We start from the raw sequence: 18,318 nt of genomic DNA, 5'->3' as shown, positions 1-18,318 counted from the left end.
GGCTGCCCCTGGCTCCCTGGCAGTGTTCAAGGCCAGGTTGGATGGGGCTTTGGGCAACCTGGGCAAGTGGAGGGTGTCCCTGCCCATGCCAGGGGTGGCACTGGGTGGGCTGTGAGGTCCCTGCCCACCCAAACCATTCTATGATTCCATGATTCTATGACACGCTGGGCACAACCGCGCCATCGAGCCAGGCTGCTGCCGCCGAAGCCCAAACCTCTTTATTTCGTCCTTGGCCGCAAAGCGGGTGCAGCCGCCCCAGCGCCGCGGGATGGGGGGGGTTCAACAGCGCCATGCCGGGGGGGTTCGGGCACGGAGGGACGAGCTCTGGGGTCGGGGCTGTCACCGCGTCCGGCTGCGGGTCAGGGCGTGCGCCTGGCTGGGGCAGCGAACCTCAGCTGGGCGTACTGCAGCTCTTCCTGCGGGGGACGATGGCGTCAGAGCCACCCGCGCAGCCCCAATTTCCCCGCCGGGCAGCAGCGGGGCTGCGCCCGTCCCCTGCAGAGGGACACTGCCTCCCTGCCAGCCCAGCCCGGGGGCACGCGGGGGCCGCACGGCCTCACCTCATCCTCCCGTGGCGCAGGCGGCTCTGTGGTCCCAGGCTGGTGGCCTGCAGGGGACAGAGCGAGGAGACGTGTCCCTAGTGTGGAGATGGAGGGGACGGAGGGGGACAGAGGGGATGGAGCAGGATGATGGATGGAGGGGGATCAGGGATGGAGAGGGATCAGGGATGGAGGGCTCTCAGGGATGGAGGGGGATCGGGGATGGAGGGGTGACAGTGTGATGGACAGCAGAGTGGGGGACAGTGGGGGACATGGTGGGACACCCCCACACCCCTGCCATGCTCCTTACCCATCGGCGTGGTGCGGCAGAGGTAGCAGATGGCAAGGCAGATGTTGAGCAGCAGCAGCACCACCATGATCCCGGCGAGGACCGAGGTGTTGAGCGTCGTGAAGCTGCCTGAAGGAGAGGGGCTGGCTCGTCCCACCGTCCCCCCAGCCTGGGCCAGGCCATCCCTGCTGCCTCAGTTTCCCCACGGGTGACCCAGCTTGGGGGGATGTTCCCCGTACTCACCCGCAGCCCTGAAGAGCTCCACGCTCCTCTGGATGGGGGGCCCCGAGGCGTTGAATCGCATTTGGCAGAGCCCCCCGGTTCCCGCGGCCGTGCCCATGGGGATGACGAGCAGCCTCGTGCTACCCCTCAGCCCCAGCACCCTCCCGGGCCCCCCCGGCCAGGAGACGAGGACAGGGCTGGTGGTGTCACCCACGGCACAGACCGGGCCGGGGGGGCCCTGGGGAGCCCCACGGGGCGCCAGCACCATCACCCAGCTCCTGCCCATCCAGCTGTCTGCAAGAAGGAGAGGGGGTGCAGGGGGGGCTGAGGGGGGCAGGGGCCAGGGAGGTGGGATGGAGGGGCAGAGGGGAGCCAGGGATGGAGGGGAGCCAGGGGTGGAGGGGAGCCAGGGGTGGAGGGGTACAGAGCAGGGGGTGGATGGGATGGAGGATGCTGCAGGAGGACATAGGGTGCGGGTGACAGCAGGGGATGAGGGACATGGGGGTGACATGGGGGTCCCACTCCCTGCCAATGTCGCCATCCTACCTCCCACCAGCAGCGTGGTGCCGTTGCCGAAATGCAGGTTCCAGGCCCTGTAGTAGGCACACAGGTAGAGCCCGGTGTCGCTGGGTTGGGCAGGGTTGATGCTCAGGGTGACACTTTGCCTCTTGAACTCACAGAAGAATCGCTGCTTTCCCCCTTTCTGGCAGTTCAGGAGCAGTTTGGGACGGTCCCCGCTGTCACGCCGGTACCACAACACGTTGGCTTTACTCTCCATGGCCTCGCTGGCCTCGCAGACGATCTCCACCTTCTTCCCCGTCTCCACAGTCAGGACGGGCTGGGGCTGGTGCAGCCTCAGCAGCGCTGCCGGGGCTGCGGGAACCAACCGTGGGCTCATTTCCCCCTGCGGCCTCCAGCCCGGCCCCGCCGTAACCCCCGCCGCCGCCGCCCCCCCAGCAGCCACTTGCTCCAAAAAGCCCAGAAATCTCCCCAAAGCAGGGCCTGGCCACCCACCCAGGCAGAGCCACAGCAGCCCCGTGGGGGCCAGCAAGCCCCTGGCCGCCATCGCTGGCCGCTGCTGGCATGGGGGGGCCAGCTGCTTTTCGGGCAATTCTCTGCAGCATTTGATGGCAAGTCTTCCTCCGTCATGGCGAGCAGCTGCACCCACCCCCCTTGTCACCCTCACGCCCCCACAAAACGCCCTTCAAAGGGCCAAAGAAGTGCAAAGCCGTTCCCAGCCCCCAGCCCTGCCGCTGCCTTTCCTGCTGCGGTTCGGCACACCGAGCCCTCGGCCAAAGCGGCGCCCAAAAACAGCACAAAGCCCCATTGCTGGAGGTGGGGGAAGGGGTTTGGTGTCAAGAAACCCTGCAGAAGCGATCAAATACAGCAGCGAGGCTGACCGCAGCCATCTCCAGCGCGAGCAAAGCCTCCAGCTGCTGCAGAACGGCAGAAGGTAGAGATCAGCTATTGCACGACATAGAGCTCCTGCTGGCGTTGGGCTCCTCGGGGGATGAAACCCCCCCTTGCAACACGGAGCTCCCGGAGAGAAAAGCTCCGCGGCAGAAGGGTTTTGGCCAGCATGTGCTACGGGCTCCTGGGGACCCTCCTGCTCCTCCTGCCAGGTACGTGCTTGCTCCAGAAATACCCCGACCCGGCTCACATTTGCTCTTGGCGGGTTTTCTGCCCCAAAATCTTTTTAGTAGATTGGAAAGCCTGAATTGCAGCCAGCCCACCTCAAAGCTGCTCCCCCCGTGCAGGAGGTGTCTCGGCAGAGGGGACGTGGGTCCAGCAAAGCCCGGGGCAGCTCTGGGTGCTCCCTGGACAGACGGCGGAGCTGAGCTGTCGCATCTCGGACTACAGCACCCACGTCAGCTGGTACAAGGAGAAGCCGGACGGCAGTTTGTTCTGGATTTACCAGAGCTCAAACTACTCCCGTCCGAAGGGAAAATACTCAGGGAGGATGAAAACATGGCAGGAGTTTTCCCTCACCATCAGCTCTGCACAGAGGGAGGACTCCGGGGTTTATTACTGCAGCTCCTCCTCCTTGTACCCCGCGTTTGGGAATGGGACCAGGCTCGTTGTCACCGGTGAGTGTCACCCGGGGGCTGGGGACATCCCTGGGGAGGTTTGTGCCACCCCCCGGCACCCAGTTTCCCTTTTCAGATGCCTCCGAGCCCCGGCTCTCCATCCTGGTGCCCGTCGACGCAGAGGAGCGCGGGCAGCCCCCGGCCAGCTTCCCCCTGCTCTGCCACCTCCACGACATCCCTGCGGGCTGGGACACCGTGCGCTGGCAGCCCGGCGGGGACGTGACGCCGCTGATGGCGGCGGCCGTGGATGAGCACGGTGTCCTCGGCGCCTGGAGCATCGCCTGGGTCCCGGCCGAGCGCTGGGACGGGGCTGCGACGTGCACGGCCCTGAAAGGCAGCACGAGCAGCACCGTCAGCGTCACCATCGGCAAAGCACCGGGGGAGGGTAATTAGTGCGTTCCCCCCCACCCCTGCCGGTCCCCCCTTCCATCCACCCCCTGCACCCCAATTCTTCCAGCCTCTCCTCCTTTAGCAAATCCCTACAGCCCAATTCTTCCTCAGGAAGGGGTGGGTTTGGAAATCCCTCACCCCTCTCCCGTCTCCTCGCTGGGATTCCCCTGCCCTGAAAGGCTTTAAACCTGCCCCTTCCCCCTTGCTGGGCCCTGACCGACACCCCCCCGCCCCTTTTTCAGGGGATTCTGGGCCCTGACCCCTAATTTATGGGGGATGCTGCACCCTGAGACCCCCATTGCAGGGGATTCTGGGCCCTGAGCCCCACTTTATGGGGGATCCTGGACCCTGACACCCCCCCCCCCCTTTTGGGGCATTCTCAGGCCTGACCCCCCCTTTATAGCAGATTCTCCACCCTTTCATCCCCATTTCAGGGGATTCTCAGCCCTGACCCACTCTCTCCGGGGCATTCTCAGCCCTTTTATCCCCGTTTCAGGGGGTGCTCGGCTCTCCAGAGTGACCAAACCCACCCTCCCCCCTCTATTAACTCTCCTTTCCCCCCCTCCGCAGAAGGATGCCCTTCCTGGCCGCTGGCGCTGGGGCTGTCCTGCGTCTCCCTCCTTTTCCTGCTCCAGCTGACCATCCTGCTCTGCCGTCGGCGTCTGGCCAGAGGTGACCCCCCCACGGCACCCCCCTCGCAGCCCCTTCGCCCCGACTCTCTCCTCGCCACCCCCAGCCACCCACGCTCCCACCCGGGAGACCCACCCGGGAGGTAAAACCGCTTCCTCAACCCCTGCCCTGAAATAAAGCCGTTTCTTTCCATCCGCGTAACGCTGCTCTGCTTAGAACCCAACACCTTCACATTCAGAATTCCCTCCGGGGTTTCACTGCGGGGAAAAGAAACCCCTACGAGCTGAGAAAGTTCACTGTGGGCTGGTGGCGGTGGTGCAAACGCTGCTGCATCCCCGCGCTCCTGCCTGGAGCATCCCCCAAAGCGCTGCTGCCTGCTCGGCTCGTCCAAAAGCCGAGGGTAAATCTCGGCGCGGTGTCGGCTCGCACTCACGTCCGGCTGCCGGCAGCACCCAAGGGTTGGGTGTCCCCCCCACACCCTCCTTGGGGGAGCACTGCAGCTCCCCAGCCGGAATTCCAGCCCTTTGCGTGGCAGGAGCAGCTCAGAAGCGGCCCGGCACCTTCAAAAAGCATCACGATTGGGCGCGAGGCTGGGTTTGACACCAAATATTTCATTGTCTGACTCAGAGGGAGCAACTTTTTCACCTCCAAAGCGATTGTGACGGCTGCTCGTAGACGGTGTCACCCCCAAAGCGCCCGGAAAGCTTGTTTCAGTGGTTTAGCAGCTCATGAGCACACAAGCGCTCCGGAAAAAATGCAAAACCCCTGGGGAGCTGCCAAGTGGCGGCAGCGAGGTGGGATGGCACGAGCCAGCGCGCTGTCACCGCCATCTAGTGCCACCACGGCACGGCCCCACCGCCCGCACCCTCCCATTTGGGTGCCCGGAGCAGCTCCGGCACCTCCAGCATCCCAGTTTTTCCCTTCAGGGCAGTGGGGCTGGGGAATGTGGGTGGGAACGTGGGAGGGAATTTGGGGAGGGAGCCCCGTGCCCTGCTCTCACTCCCAACAGTCAGTGGGAATTCCAGCTCCGTGTTGCAAGGGGGGGTTTCATCCCCCGAGGAGCCCAACGCCAGCAGGAGCTCTATGTCGTGCAATAGCTGATCTCTACCTTCTGCCGTTCTGCAGCAGCTGGAGGCTTTGCTCGCGCTGGAGATGGCTGCGGTCAGCCTCGCTGCTGTATTTGATCGCTTCTGCAGGGTTTCTTGACACCAAACCCCTTCCCCCACCTCCAGCAATGGGGCTTTGTGCTGTTTTTGGGCGCCGCTTTGGCCGAGGGCTCGGTGTGCCGAACCGCAGCAGGAAAGGCAGCGGCAGGGCTGGGGGCTGGGAACGGCTTTGCACTTTTTTGGCCCTTTGAAGGGCGTTTTGTGGGGGCGGTGGGTGGCCAGGTGGGTGGGTGCAGCTGCTCGCCATGATGGAGGAAGACTTTCCATCAAATCCTGCAGAGAATTGCCCAAAAAGCAGCGGTGGTGATGGGATTTGGGTTATTTGCCTAAAGCCACGTGCTTGGGAGCAAGCCAGGGTCAGCAGGGTGGACCCAGCCCCAGTTCACTCCTGGCCAGCATCCCCAAAATGCTGAAACCCCCCCAATTTCCCCCCCTCCACGCCTGGTCCCAGGCAATGCCCGGCTTGGGACGTGCAGCATCTGCCCCGGGTTTTGCCTCCATGAACAATTTTCTGTCCGTCTGGGAGGTTTTGGAGGGGGGTTCAGCATCCCTCCAGCCCAGAGCATCGCCCGGGCGGGTTTATTCCCCCAGGATGCTCCAAAGAACCCCGAGTTGTTCTCGGAGGCTTCAAAATGGGGGGGGTGAGGTGCCAGGGATGCTCTGGGACGTGGCGCGTGGCCGAGCGGCCGCCGTGTCCCTGGTAATGAAGCCAGCAGGGTGGGGGGGTGTCGCTGGCCCTGCGGTTTCGGCAGAGGCGGCAGCTCTGCAGAAGGGCTCAGCTCGGGGAGGAGCTGGCCCCGCCATCCCAGCAGCGGCCAGCGATGGCGGCCAGGGGCTTGCTGGCCCCCACGGGGCTGCTGTGGCTCTGCCTGGGTGGGTGGCCAGGCCCTGCTTTGGGGAGATTTCTGGGCTTTTTGGAGCAAGTGGCTGCTGGGGGGGGCGGCGGCGGCGGCGGCGGCGGGGGTTACGGCGGGGCCGGGCTGGAGGCCGCAGGGGGAAATGAGCCCACGGTTGGTTCCCGCAGCCCCGGCAGCGCTGCTGAGGCTGCACCAGCCCCAGCCCGTCCTGACTGTGGAGAACGGGGATGCGGTGGAGATCGTCTGCGAGGCCAGCGAGGCCATGGAGCATGAAGCCAATGTGTTCTGGTACCAGCGTGATGGCAGGGATGGGCCCAAACTGCTCCTGGATTGCGAGAGCAGGAATAAGAGCAGATTCTCCTGCGAGTTCAAGAGGCACAGTGCCAGTGCCACACTTCACATTGACCATGCCCGCCCCAACGACACCGGGCTCTACCTGTGTGCCTACAAAAAATTCTCGTACCTGCATTTCGGCAACGGCACCACGCTGCTGGTGGGAGGTAGGATGGCGACATTGGCAGGGAGTGGGACCCCCATGTCACCCCCATGTCCCTCATCCCCTGCTGTCACCCGCACCCTATGTCCTCCTGCAGCATCCTCCATCCCAGCCACCCCCTGCTCTGTACCCCTCCACCCCTGCCTCCCCTCCATCCCCTGGCTCCCCTCCATCCCTGGCTCCCCTCTGCCCCTCCATCCCGCCTCCCTGGCCCCTGCCCCCCTCAGCCCCCCCTGCACCCCCTCTCCTTCTTGCAGACAGCTGGATGGGCAGGAGCTGGGTGATGGTGCTGGCGCCCCGTGGGGCTCCCCAGGGCCCCCCCGGCCCCGTCTGTGCCGTGGGTGACACCGCCGGCCCTGTCCTCGTCTCCTGGCCGGGGGGGCCCGGGAGGGTGCTGGGGCTGGGGGGCGGCACGAGGCTGCTCGTCATCCCCATGGGCACGGAAACGGGAACCGGGGAGCTCTGCCAAATGCGATTCAACGCCTCGGGGCCCCCCATCCAGAGGAGCGTGGAGCTGTTCAGGGCTGCGGGTGAGTACGGGGAACATCCCCCCAAGCTGGGTCACCCGTGGGGAAACTGAGGCAGCGGGGATGGCCTGGCCCAGGCTGGGGGAGACGGTGGGACGAGCCAGCCCCTCTCCTTCAGGCAGCTTCACGACGCTCAACACCTCGGTCCTCGCCGGGATCATGGTGGTGCTGCTGCTGCTCAACATCTGCCTTGCCATCCGCTACCTCCGCCGCAGCACGCCGATGGGTAAGGAGCATGGCAGGGGTGTGGGGGTGTCCCACCATGTCCCCCACTGTCCCCCGCTCTCCTGTCCATCACACTGTCACCCCTCCATCCCCGATCCCCCTCCATCCCTGATCCCTCTCCATCCCTGATCCCCCTCCGTCCCTCATCCTGCTCCATCCCCTCTGTCCCCCTCCGTCCCCTCCATCTCCACGCTAGGGACACGTCTCCCGGCTCTGTCCCCTGCAGGCCACCAGCCTGGGACCACAGAGCCGCCTGCGCCACGGGAGGATGAGGTGAGGCCGTGCGGCCCCCGCGTGCCCCCGGGCTGGGCTGGCAGGGAGGCAGTGTCCCTCTGCAGGGGACGGGCGCAGCCCCGCTGCTGCCAGGCGGGGAAATTGGGGCTGCGCGGGTGGCTCTGACGCCATCGTCCCCCGCAGGAAGAGCTGCAGTACGCCCAGCTGAGGTTCGCTGCCCCAGCCAGGCGCACGCCCTGACCCGCAGCCGGACGCGGTGACAGCCCCGACCCCAGAGCTCGTCCCTCCGTGCCCGACCCCCCCCGGCATGGCGCTGTTGAACCCCCCCCATCCCGCGGCGCTGGGGCGGCTGCACCCGCTTTGCGGCCAAGGACGAAATAAAGAGGTTTGGGCTTCGGCGGCAGCAGCCTGGCTCGATGGCGCGGTTGTGCCCAGCGTGTCATAGAATCATGGAATCATAGAATGGTTTGGGTGGGCAGGGACCTCACAGCCCACCCAGTCCCACCCCTGCCATGGGCAGGGACCCCCTCCACCAGCCCAGCTTGCCCAAAGCCCCATCCAACCTGGCCTTGAACACTGCCAGGGAGCCAGGGGCAGCCACAACCTCTCTGGGCAACCTGTGCCAGGGCCTCAGCACCCTCACAGGGAAGAATTTCTGCCTCACATCCCATCTAAATCGACCCTCCTTCAGCTGAAACCCATTCCCCCCTGTCCTGTCACTGCACTCCCTGACAAACAGCCCCCCACCATCTTTCCTGTAGCCCCTTCAGGGAGTGGAAGGCCGCAATTAGGCCTCCCCGCAGCCTTCTCTTCTCCAGGCTGAACAAGCCCAACTCTCTCGGCCTGTCTCCAGAGCAGAGGTGCTCCAGCCCTCCCATCAGCTTCGTGGCCTCCAACAGCTCCATGTCCTTCTTGTGCTGGGGACCCCCGAGCTGGACGCAGCACTGCAGGGGGGTCTCACAAGAGCCGTGTCCCCCCCCAGGGCCTGTCCCCAGGAGCGGGACAGAGCGGGCTGAGTGCTGGGGGCAGAGAAGGCCACAGGCCGCTTCCAGCCACACTTCTCCCTTCAAGTACAGAATTGCTTCCAGCAGCCCACCCAAACGGCCTCATTCATCCCACCCAGCACCCACAGACACGCTGGCGCCTGCAGCCCCGCCGCTCCGCCGGTATCCGGGCTTCACCGAGCAGCCGGGAGAACTGGGAGCATCCTCGGCGCAGGGAGAGGAGTCGCTCGTCGTGCTCATCCGGCGGTTGCTCTTCGGTGCCTTTTCCTGCCCCGGCGGCAAAATCAGGCGAGAAGGGGCTGTCGTGCGGCTTTGATCATTGTCCAAGTTCGAAAAGCCTTTTTTTCCCTTTTGGAAAACTGGGTTGGGGCTCTAGAAGGTAAGGGGGCCCGGGAGAGCTGGCCGATATTCCAGCACCGCTTCCCCCGAGCTCAGGCCCGGTGCATCCCGAAGAAGAGGAAATCAAGCTTTGGAGGAAGGAGACCTGCATGGATGGGCAAGGAGCTGCTGGAGAAACTCCAAGGGACGAAGGAAGTTTCCCGAATGTGGAAAAGGGCACTGCGGAGGACTATAGGGATGTAGTCAGAGAATGTAGGGATGCAAGAAGGCAGGCTGAGGCCGACTTGGAATGAAAACTGGCAGGGGATGGCATGGACACCAAGAAGGGCTTTTTCAACTACATCAGCAGCAGAAGGAAGACTGGGGAAAAGGTGGGCCCGCTGCTGAATGGGGTGGGTGCGCTGGTGATGGAGGATACAGAGGAGGCGGATTTACGGAATGCCGCCTTTGCTTCAGCCTTTGCTGCTAAGGCCGGCCCTCAGGAATCCCAGACCCTGGAGGTAGGAGAGGGAGTCTGGCGAAAGGACGACCTTCCCTGGTTCGAGGAGGATCGGGTCAGAGAACATCTAGGCGATCTGGACATCCACAGATCCATGGGCCCTGATGGGCTGCCCCGAGAAATGCTGAGGGAGCTGGCAGATGTTTTTGCTAGGCCGCTCTCCATCATCATTGAAAGGTGCTGGAGAACAGGAGAGGTGCCTGAGGACTGGAGAAAAGCCAATGTCCCTCTGGTCTTCCAAAAGGGCAAGAAAGAGGACCTGGGCAATGACAAGCCAGTCAGCCTGATTTCCATCCCCAGAAAGGTGACGGAACAGCTCATGCTGGGGGTCCTCAATAAGTATGCGGAGGAGGAGAAGATCATCGGGAATGGTCAAAATAGATTCACGAACAGGATATCCTGCCTGAACCAATCTGGTAGCCTTCTTTGATGGCATGACCGCTCTGTGGATGAGGGGAGAGCAATGGATGTTGTCTACCTTGACTTCAGCAAGGCTTTTGACACTGTCTCTCTGATAACCTCCTCGTTAGCAAGGTTAGAAAGCGTGGGTTGGATGAGGGGACAGTGGGGTGGGTAGAGAAGTGGCCGAATGGCAGAGCCCAGAGGGTTGTGATCAGCGGCGCAGAGTTTTGTTGGAGGCCTGTAGCGAGTGGTGTGCCCCAGGGGTCAGTGCCGGGTCCGGTCTTGTTCATCTTCATCAGGGACCCGGACAGGGGACAGAGCGCACCCTCAGCAAGTTTGCTGACCATACCAAACTGGGAGGAGTGGCCGAGACAGCAGAAGGCTGCGCTGCCATTCAGCGAGACCTGGACAGGCTGGAGAGCTGGGTGGAGAGGAACCCAATGAAATTCAACACGGGCAAGTGTAGGGTCCTGCACCCAGGGAGGAATAACCCCATGCAAGAGGTTAGGGGTTGACCTGCCGGGAAGCAGCGCTGCGGAGAAGGACCTGGGAGTCCTGGTGGACAACAAGCTCTCCATGACCAGCAGTGTGCCCGCGTAGCCAAGAAGGCCAACGGTGTCCTGGGGTGCACTGAGAAGAGCGTGGCCAGCAGGTCGAGGGAGGTTCTCCTGCCCCTCTGCTCTGGCCTGGTGAGGCCACATCTGGAGTTTTGCATCCAGTGCTGGGCTCCCCAGTTCCAGACGGACAGGGAAGTACTGGGGAGAGTCCAGCGGAGGGCTGCGAGGATGATGAGGGACCTGGAGCATGTCTGGTATGAGGAAAGGCTGCGAGAGCCGGGGCTGGTTAGTCTGGAGAAGAGAAGACTGAGAGGGGATCTGATCAATGCTGCTAATTATCTAAAGGGCGGGTGTCTAGAGGAAGGGGCCAGACTCTTCTCAGTGGTGCCCAGCGACAGGAAAAGGGGCAACGGGCACAAAGTGGAACACGGGAAGTTCCATCTGAACACGAGGAGAAGCTTCTTCCCTCTGGGGGTGACCGAGCGCTGGGACAGGCTGCCCAGAGAGGTTGTGGAGTCCCCTTCTCTGAGGAGATCCCAAACGCGCCTGGACGTGATCCTGTGCGACCTGCTCTGGGTGATCCTGCTCTGGCAGGGGGGATGGACGAGATGATCTCCAGAGGTCCCTTCCCACCCCCAGCAGTGTGGGGTGCTGTCGACCTGGGGCTCTGCAATAACCCCCGTGCGGGTGGGTGCTGCAGGCAGAGGGGTCTTTTGGCAGGGAAGGGGAGGGGAAGGGGAGGGCAGCACCCGCCATTGCTCAGAGCCCTCGAAGGCGCCCGGGGGTTCGTGCAGCTGATGTGGGTCGAACTAAGGAAGGGAAAGCCTAAAAAGAAGCGGGCGGGAGCTGTGGTTCTGGGACGGGCCCCCCAGCATCCCCTCCCGCAGCATCCCATGGCCGGTGATGGCAAAGGCCGACCGTCGCAGCCTGAAAGTGGTGGTGGGCCAGGGGGGTTCTAAATCCGTCGTGTTTGGGCTCTGTGGGGAGCCCCCGGGAGCTGTGCAGAGGGACGGTGCACGGAGGAAGAGGGAGCTGCTGCCCCAGGGCATGGCGGATGGAGGCGCCGAGTGTGAGAGCCAGGGCTGTGGCTTTTGGAAAGGAGAAGTGTGGCTGGAAGCAGCCTGTGGCCTTGTCTGGCCCCAGCACTCAGCCCGCTCTGTCCCGCTCCTGGGGACAGGCCCTGGGGGGGACACGCTGGGCACACCACGCCATCGAGCCAGGCTGCTGCCGCCGAAGCCCAAACCTCTTTATTTCGTCCTTGGCCGCAAAGCGGGTGCAGCCGCCCCAGCGCCGCGGGATGGGGGGGGTTCAACAGCGCCATGCCGGGGGGGTTCGGGCACGGAGGGACGAGCTCTGGGGTCGGGGCTGTCACCGCGTCCGGCTGCGGGTCAGGGCGTGCGCCTGGCTGGGGCAGCGAACCTCAGCTGGGCGTACTGCAGCTCTTCCTGCGGGGGACGATGGCGTCAGAGCCACCCGCGCAGCCCCAATTTCCCCGCCGGGCAGCAGCGGGGCTGCGCCCGTCCCCTGCAGAGGGACACTGCCTCCCTGCCAGCCCAGTCTGGGGGCACGCGGGGGCCGCACAGCCTCACCTCATCCCGCTGTGCTGGCCTGCAGGGGACAGAGCCGGGAGACGTGTCCCTAGTGTGGAGATGGAGGGGACGGAGGGGGACAGAGGGGATGGAGCAGGATGATGGATGGAGGGGGATCAAGGATGGTGGGGTGACAACAGGATGCACAGGACAGTGGGGTCAGCGGGGGACACAGTGGGAGACCTCCACACCTGTGCCACACTCCTTACCCATCGGTGTGGTGCGGTGGAAGCAGTAGATGCTGAGGCAGAGGCAAATGCTGAGCAGCAACAGCAGCAGCAGCACCAAGATGGCCCTAACCAGGACCCAGGTGGTGAGGGTTTTGCAGCTGCCTAAAGGAGAGGGGCTGCCTTGTCCCACCGTCCCCACAGCCTGGGACAGGCCATCCCCGCTGCCTCAGTTTCCCCACAGGTGACCCAGCTTGGGGGGATGTTCCCCGTACTCACCCGCAGCCCTGAACAGCTCCACGCTCCTCTGGATGGGGGGCCCCGAGGCGTTGAATCGCACTTGGCAGAGCCCCCCGGTTCCCGTGTCCGTGCCCATGGGGCTGATGAGCGGCCCCGTGCTGCCCCCCAGCCCCAGCACCCTCCCGGGCCCCCCCGGCCAGGAGACGAGGACAGGGCCGGCGGTGTCACCCACGGCACAGACCGGGCCAGGGGGGCCCTGGGGAGCCCCACGGGGCGCCAGCACCATCACCCAGCTCCTGCCCATCCAGCTGTCTGCAAGAAGGAGAGGGGGTGCAGGGGGGGCTGAGGGGGGCGGGGGCCAGGGAGGTGGGATGGAGGGGCAGAGGGGAGCCAGGGATGGAGGGGAGCCAGGGGATGGAGGAGAGCCAGGGGTGGAGGGGAGGCAGGGGTGGAGGGGTACAGAGCAGGGGGTGGCTGGGATGGAGGATGCTGCAGGAGGACATAGGGTGCGGGTGACAGCAGGGGATGAGGGACATGGGGGTGACATGGGGGTCCCACTCCCTGCCAATGTCGCCATCCTACCTCCCACCAGCAGCGTGGTGCCGTTGCCGAAATGTAAGTCCAAGCCTGTGTGGTAGGCACACAGGTAGAGCCCGGTGTCGTTGGGGCGGGCATGGTCAATGTGAAGTGTGGCACTGGCACTGTGCCTCTTGAACTCGCAGGAGAATCTGCTCTTATTCCTGCTCTCGCAATCCAGGAGCAGTTTGGGCCCATCCCTGCCATCACGCTGGTACCAGAACACATTGGCTTCATGCTCCATGGCCTCGCTGGCCTCGCAGACGATCTCCACCGCATCCCCGTTCTCCACAGTCAGGACGGGCTGGGGCTGGTGCAGCCTCAGCAGCGCTGCCGGGGCTGCGGGAACCAACCGTGGGCTCATTTCCCCCTGCGGCCTCCAGCCCGGCCCCGCCGTAACCCCCGCCGCCGCCGCCGCCCCCCCCGCAGCCACTTGCTCCAAAAAGCCCAGAAATCTCCCCAAAGCAGGGCCTGGCCACCCACCCAGGCAGAGCCACAGCAGCCCCGTGGGGGCCAGCAAGCCCCTGGCCGCCATCGCTGGCCGCTGCTGGGATGGCGGGGCCAGCTCCTCCCCGAGCTGAGCCCTTCTGCAGAGCTGCCGCCTCTGCCGAAACCGCAGGGCCAGCGACACCCCCCCACCCTGCTGGCTTCATTACCAGGGACACGGCGGCCGCTCGGCCACGCGCCACGTCCCAGAGCATCCCTGGCACCTCACCCCCCCCATTTTGAAGCCTCCGAGAACAACTCGGGGTTCTTTGGAGCATCCTGGGGGAATAAACCCGCCCGGGCGATGCTCTGGGCTGGAGGGATGCTGAACCCCCCTCCAAAACCTCCCAGACGGACAGAAAATTGTTCATGGAGGCAAAACCCGGGGCAGATGCTGCACGTCCCAAGCCGGGCATTGCCTGGGACCAGGCGTGGAGGGGGGGAAATTGGGGGGGTTTCAGCATTTTGGGGATGCTGGCCAGGAGTGAACTGGGGCTGGGTCCACCCTGCTGACCCTGGCTCGCTCCCAGGCACGTGGCTTTAGGCAAATAACCCAAATCCCATCACCACCGCTGCTTTTTGGGCAATTCTCTGCAGCATTTGATGGCAAGTCTTCCTCCGTCATGGCGAGCAGCTGCACCCACCACCCCCCCAAAACACTTTTCAAAGGAAAGAAAAACCGCAAAGCCGTTCCCAGCCCCCAGCCCTGCCGCTGCCTTTCCTGCTGCGGTTCGGCACACCGAGCCCTCGGCCAAAGCGGCGCCCAAAAACAGCACAAAGCCCCATTGCTGGAGGTGGGGGAAGGGGTTTGGTGTCAAGAAACCCTGCAGAAGCGATCAAATACAGCAGCGAGGCTGACCGCAGCCATCTCCAGCGCGAGCAAAGCCTCCAGCTGCTGCAGAACGGCAGAAGGTAGAGATCAGCTATTGCACGACATAGAGCTCCTGCTGGCGTTGGGCTCCTCGGGGGATGAAACCCCCCCTTGCAACACGGAGCTGGAATTCCCACTGACTGTTGGGAGTGAGAGCAGGGCACGGGGCTCCCTCCCCAAATTCCCTCCCACGTTCCCACCCACATTCCCCAGCCCCACTGCCCTGAAGGGAAAAACTGGGATGCTGGAGGTGCCGGAGCTGCTCCGGGCACCCAAATGGGAGGGTGCGGGCGGTGGGGCCGTGCCGTGGTGGCACTAGATGGCGGTGACAGCGCGCTGGCTCGTGCCATCCCACCTCGCTGCCGCCACTTGGCAGCTCCCCAGGGGTTTTGCATTTTTTCCGGAGCGCTGGTGTGCTCATGAGCTGCTAAACCACTGAAACAAGCTTTCCGGGCGCTTTGGGGGTGACACCGTCTACGAGCAGCCGTCACAATCGCTTTGGAGGTGAAAAAGTTGCTCCCTCTGAGTCAGACAATGAAATATTTGGTGTCAAACCCAGCCTCGCGCCCAATCGTGATGCTTTTTGAAGGTGCCGGGCCGCTTCTGAGCTGCTCCTGCCGCGCAAAGGGCTGGAATTCCGGCTGGGGAGCTGCAGTGCTCCCCCAAGGAGGGTGTGGGGGGGACACCCAACCCTTGGGTGCTGCCGGCAGCCGGACGTGAGTGCGAGCCGACACCGCGCCGAGATTTACCCTCGGCTTTTGGACGAGCCGAGCAGGCAGCAGCGCTTTGGGGGATGCTCCAGGCAGGAGCGCGGGGATGCAGCAGCGTTTGCACCACCGCCACCAGCCCACAGTGAACTTTCTCAGCTCGTAGGGGTTTCTTTTCCCCGCAGTGAAACCCCGGAGGGAATTCTGAATGTGAAGGTGTTGGGTTCTAAGCAGAGCAGCGTTACGCGGCTGGAAAGAAACGGCTTTATTTCAGGGCAGGGGTTGAGGAAGCGGTTTTACCTCCCGGGTGGGTCTCCCGGGTGGGAGCGTGGGTGGCTGGGGGTGGCGAGGAGAGAGTCGGGGCGAAGGGGCTGCGAGGGGGGTGCCGTGGGGGGGTCACCTCTGGCCAGACGCCGACGGCAGAGCAGGATGGTCAGCTGGAGCAGGAAAAGGAGGGAGACGCAGGACAGCCCCAGCGCCAGCGGCCAGGAAGGGCATCCTTCTGCGGAGGGGGGGAAAGGAGAGTTAATAGAGGGGGGAGGGTGGGTTTGGTCACTCTGGAGAGCCGAGCACCCCCTGAAACGGGGATAAAAGGGCTGAGAATGCCCCGGAGAGAGTGGGTCAGGGCTGAGAATCCCCTGAAATGGGGATGAAAGGGTGGAGAATCTGCTATAAAGGGGGGGTCAGGCCTGAGAGTGCCCCAGAAAGGGGGGGGGGTGTGTGTCAGGGTCCAGGATCCCCCATAAAGTGGGGCTCAGGGCCCAGAATCCCCTGCAATGGGGGTCTCAGGGTGCAGCATCCCCCATAAATTGGGGGTCAGGGCCCAGAATCCCCTGAAAAAGGGGCGGGGGTGTCGGTCAGGGCCCAGCAAGGGGGAAGGGGCAGGTTTAAAGCCTTTCAGGGCAGGGGAATCCCAGCGAGGAGACGGGAGAGGGGTGAGGGATTTCCAAACCCACCCCTTCCTGAGGAAGAATTGGGCTGTAGGGATTTGCTAAAGGAGGAGAGGCTGGAAGAATTGGGGTGCAGGGGGTGGATGGAAGGGGGGACCGGCAGGGGTGGGGGGGAACGCACTAATTACCCTCCCCCGGTGCTTTGCCGATGGTGACGCTGACGGTGCTGCTCGTGCTGCCTTTCAGGGCCGTGCACGTCGCAGCCCCGTCCCAGCGCTCGGCCGGGACCCAGGCGATGCTCCAGGCGCCGAGGACACCGTGCTCATCCACGGCCGCCGCCATCAGTGGCGTCACGTCCCCGCCGGGCTGCCAGCGCACGGTGTCCCAGCCCGCAGGGATGTCGTGGAGGTGGCAGAGCAGGGGGAAGCTGGCCGGGGGCTGCCCACGCTCCTCTGCGTCGACGGGCACCAGGATGGAGAGCCGGGGCTCGGTGGCATCTGAAAAGGGAAACTGGGTGCCGGGGGGTGGCACAAACCTCCCCAGGGATGTCCCTAGCCCCTGGGTGACACTCACTGGTGACAACGAGCCTGGTCCCATTCCCAAACGCGGGGTGCAAGGAGGAGGAGCTGCAGTAATAAACCCCGGAGTCCTCCCTCTGTGCAGAGCTGATGGTGAGGGAAAACTCCTGCCATGTTTTCTTCCTCCCTGAGTATTTTCCGTTCACAGTGAAGTAAGTGAAGCTCTGGTAAATCCAGAACAAACTGCCATCCAGCTTCTCCTTGTACCAGCTCACACGGGTGCTGTAGTCCGAGATGCGACAGCTCAGCTCCGCCGTCTGTCCAGGGAGCACCCAGAGCTGCCCCGGGCTTTGCTGGACCCACGTCCCCTCTGCCGAGACACCTCCTGCACGGGGGGAGCAGCTTTGAGGTGGGCTGGCTGCAATTCAGGCTTTCCAATCTACTAAAAAGATTTTGGGGCAGAAAACCCGCCAAGAGCAAATGTGAGCCGGGTCGGGGTATTTCTGGAGCAAGCACGTACCTGGCAGGAGGAGCAGGAGGGTCCCCAGGAGCCCGTAGCACATGCTGGCCAAAACCCTTCTGCCGCGGAGCTTTTCTCTCCGGGAGCTCCGTGTTGCAAGGGGGGGTTTCATCCCCCGAGGAGCCCAACGCCAGCAGGAGCTCTATGTCGTGCAATAGCTGATCTCTACCTTCTGCCGTTCTGCAGCAGCTGGAGGCTTTGCTCGCGCTGGAGATGGCTGCGGTCAGCCTCGCTGCTGTATTTGATCGCTTCTGCAGGGTTTCTTGACACCAAACCCCTTCCCCCACCTCCAGCAATGGGGCTTTGTGCTGTTTTTGGGCGCCGCTTTGGCCGAGGGCTCGGTGTGCCGAACCGCATCAGGAAAGGCAGCGGCAGGGCTGGGGGCTGGGAACGGCTTTGCACTTCTTTGGCCCTTTGAAGGGCGTTTTGTGGGGGCGTGAGGGTGACAAGGGGGGTGGGTGCAGCTGCTCGCCATGACGGAGGAAGACTTGCCATCAAATGCTGCAGAGAATTGCCCGAAAAGCAGCTGGCCCCCCCATCCCAGCAGCGGCCAGCGATGGCGGCCAGGGGCTTGCTGGCCCCCACGGGGCTGCTGTGGCTCTGCCTGGGTGGGTGGCCAGGCCCTGCTTTGGGGAGATTTCTGGGCTTTTTGGAGCAAGTGGCTGCTGGGGGGGCGGCGGCGGCGGGGGTTACGGCGGGGCCGGGCTGGAGGCCGCAGGGGGAAATGAGCCCACGGTTGGTTCCCGCAGCCCCGGCAGCGCTGCTGAGGCTGCACCAGCCCCAGCCTGTCCTGACTGTGGAGACCAGGAAGGAGGCGAAGATCGTCTGTGAGGCCAGCGAGGCCATGGAGAGTAAAGCCAACGTGTTGTGGTACCGGCGTGACAGCGGGGACCGTCCCAAACTGCTCCTGAACTGCCAGAAAGGGGGAAAGCAGCGATTCTTCTGTGAGTTCAAGAGGCAAAGTGTCACCCTGAGCATCAACCCTGCCCAGCCCAGCGACACCGGGCTCTACCTGTGTGCCTACTACAGGGCCTGGAACCTGCATTTCGGCAACGGCACCACGCTGCTGGTGGGAGGTAGGATGGCGACATTGGCAGGGAGTGGGACCCCCATGTCACCCCCATGTCCCTCATCCCCTGCTGTCACCCGCACCCTATGTCCTCCTGCAGCATCCTCCATCCCATCCACCCCCTGCTCTGTACCCCTCCACCCCTGCCTCCCCTCCACCCCTGGCTCCCCTCCATCCCTGGCTCCCCTCTGCCCCTCCATCCTGTCTTCCTGGCCCCTGCCC

General features: G+C 64.1%; 4 protein-coding genes and 1 long non-coding RNA gene across 5 annotated transcripts; 2 read left to right on the top strand and 3 right to left on the bottom strand.

Annotated features, from left to right (window-relative positions):
- Positions 1-188: 188 nt before the first annotated feature.
- LOC129197768 (uncharacterized) lies at positions 189-1,055 on the bottom strand. Its single transcript, XR_008574380.1, has 3 exons — positions 850-1,055; positions 561-607; positions 189-416 (listed from the first exon to the last, which is right to left on the bottom strand). It is a non-coding gene; the product is annotated as an uncharacterized LOC129197768 (long non-coding RNA).
- Positions 1,056-2,338: 1,283 nt separating this feature from the next.
- LOC129197701 (uncharacterized) lies at positions 2,339-4,333 on the top strand. The gene is made up of 4 exons (XM_054806388.1): positions 2,339-2,672; positions 2,808-3,137; positions 3,214-3,522; positions 4,098-4,333. The coding sequence occupies exons 1-4, from the start codon at positions 2,561-2,563 to the stop codon at positions 4,301-4,303; spliced, it is 957 nt and encodes a 318-aa protein (XP_054662363.1). The 5' UTR covers positions 2,339-2,560; the 3' UTR covers positions 4,304-4,333.
- A 1,804-nt stretch (positions 4,334-6,137) lies between these two features.
- On the top strand, positions 6,138-7,902 carry LOC129197508 (uncharacterized). The gene is made up of 7 exons (XM_054805998.1): positions 6,138-6,196; positions 6,348-6,680; positions 6,934-7,206; positions 7,322-7,403; positions 7,466-7,566; positions 7,655-7,701; positions 7,846-7,902. The coding sequence occupies exons 1-7, from the start codon at positions 6,145-6,147 to the stop codon at positions 7,900-7,902; spliced, it is 945 nt and encodes a 314-aa protein (XP_054661973.1). The 5' UTR covers positions 6,138-6,144.
- A 3,798-nt stretch (positions 7,903-11,700) lies between these two features.
- LOC129197709 (uncharacterized) lies at positions 11,701-13,602 on the bottom strand. Its single transcript, XM_054806397.1, has 6 exons — positions 13,519-13,602; positions 13,042-13,374; positions 12,499-12,771; positions 12,262-12,384; positions 12,053-12,101; positions 11,701-11,908 (listed from the first exon to the last, which is right to left on the bottom strand). The coding sequence occupies exons 1-6, from the start codon at positions 13,568-13,570 to the stop codon at positions 11,884-11,886; spliced, it is 855 nt and encodes a 284-aa protein (XP_054662372.1). The 5' UTR covers positions 13,571-13,602; the 3' UTR covers positions 11,701-11,883.
- Positions 13,603-15,359: 1,757 nt separating this feature from the next.
- Positions 15,360-17,346, bottom strand: LOC129197703 (uncharacterized). Its single transcript, XM_054806390.1, has 4 exons — positions 17,028-17,346; positions 16,563-16,892; positions 16,178-16,486; positions 15,360-15,601 (listed from the first exon to the last, which is right to left on the bottom strand). Exons 1-4 carry the CDS (start codon positions 17,137-17,139, stop codon positions 15,396-15,398), a joined length of 957 nt encoding a protein of 318 aa, XP_054662365.1. The 5' UTR covers positions 17,140-17,346; the 3' UTR covers positions 15,360-15,395.
- Between the last annotated feature and the right edge of the window lie 972 nt (positions 17,347-18,318).

The sequence above is a fragment of the Grus americana genome, chromosome 29 (assembly GCF_028858705.1).
Source record: "Grus americana isolate bGruAme1 chromosome 29, bGruAme1.mat, whole genome shotgun sequence".
Lineage (NCBI taxonomy): Eukaryota > Metazoa > Chordata > Aves > Gruiformes > Gruidae > Grus > Grus americana.
The sequence above is the reverse complement of the archived record's forward strand: the minus strand, read 5'-3'. Positions and strand labels throughout refer to the sequence as shown.

Excerpts from the sequence above, each read along its gene's own strand:
- LOC129197701 (XM_054806388.1), top strand. The coding sequence starts at position 2,561 with ATGAAACCCCCCCTTGCAACACGGAGCTCCCGGAGAGAAAAGCTCCGC. Across the intron at positions 2,673-2,807 it reads CCTCCTGCTCCTCCTGCCAG|GAGGTGTCTCGGCAGAGGGG; the intron begins GTACGTGCTTGC and ends CCCCCCGTGCAG. Across the intron at positions 3,138-3,213 it reads GACCAGGCTCGTTGTCACCG|ATGCCTCCGAGCCCCGGCTC; the intron begins GTGAGTGTCACC and ends TTCCCTTTTCAG.
- LOC129197703 (XM_054806390.1), bottom strand. The coding sequence starts at position 17,139 with ATGAAACCCCCCCTTGCAACACGGAGCTCCCGGAGAGAAAAGCTCCGC. Across the intron at positions 16,893-17,027 it reads CCTCCTGCTCCTCCTGCCAG|GAGGTGTCTCGGCAGAGGGG; the intron begins GTACGTGCTTGC and ends CCCCCCGTGCAG. Across the intron at positions 16,487-16,562 it reads GACCAGGCTCGTTGTCACCA|ATGCCACCGAGCCCCGGCTC; the intron begins GTGAGTGTCACC and ends TTCCCTTTTCAG.
- LOC129197709 (XM_054806397.1), bottom strand. The coding sequence starts at position 13,570 with ATGGCGGCCAGGGGCTTGCTGGCCCCCACGGGGCTGCTGTGGCTCTGC. Across the intron at positions 13,375-13,518 it reads GCTGCTGTGGCTCTGCCTGG|CCCCGGCAGCGCTGCTGAGG; the intron begins GTGGGTGGCCAG and ends TGGTTCCCGCAG. Across the intron at positions 12,102-12,261 it reads CCACCGCACCACACCGATGG|GGACACGTCTCCCGGCTCTG; the intron begins GTAAGGAGTGTG and ends TCTCCACACTAG.
- LOC129197508 (XM_054805998.1), top strand. The coding sequence starts at position 6,145 with ATGGCGGCCAGGGGCTTGCTGGCCCCCACGGGGCTGCTGTGGCTCTGC. Across the intron at positions 6,681-6,933 it reads CACCACGCTGCTGGTGGGAG|ACAGCTGGATGGGCAGGAGC; the intron begins GTAGGATGGCGA and ends TCCTTCTTGCAG. Across the intron at positions 7,404-7,465 it reads AACATCTGCCTTGCCATCCG|ATGTCCCCCACTGTCCCCCG; the intron begins CTACCTCCGCCG and ends GGGTGTCCCACC.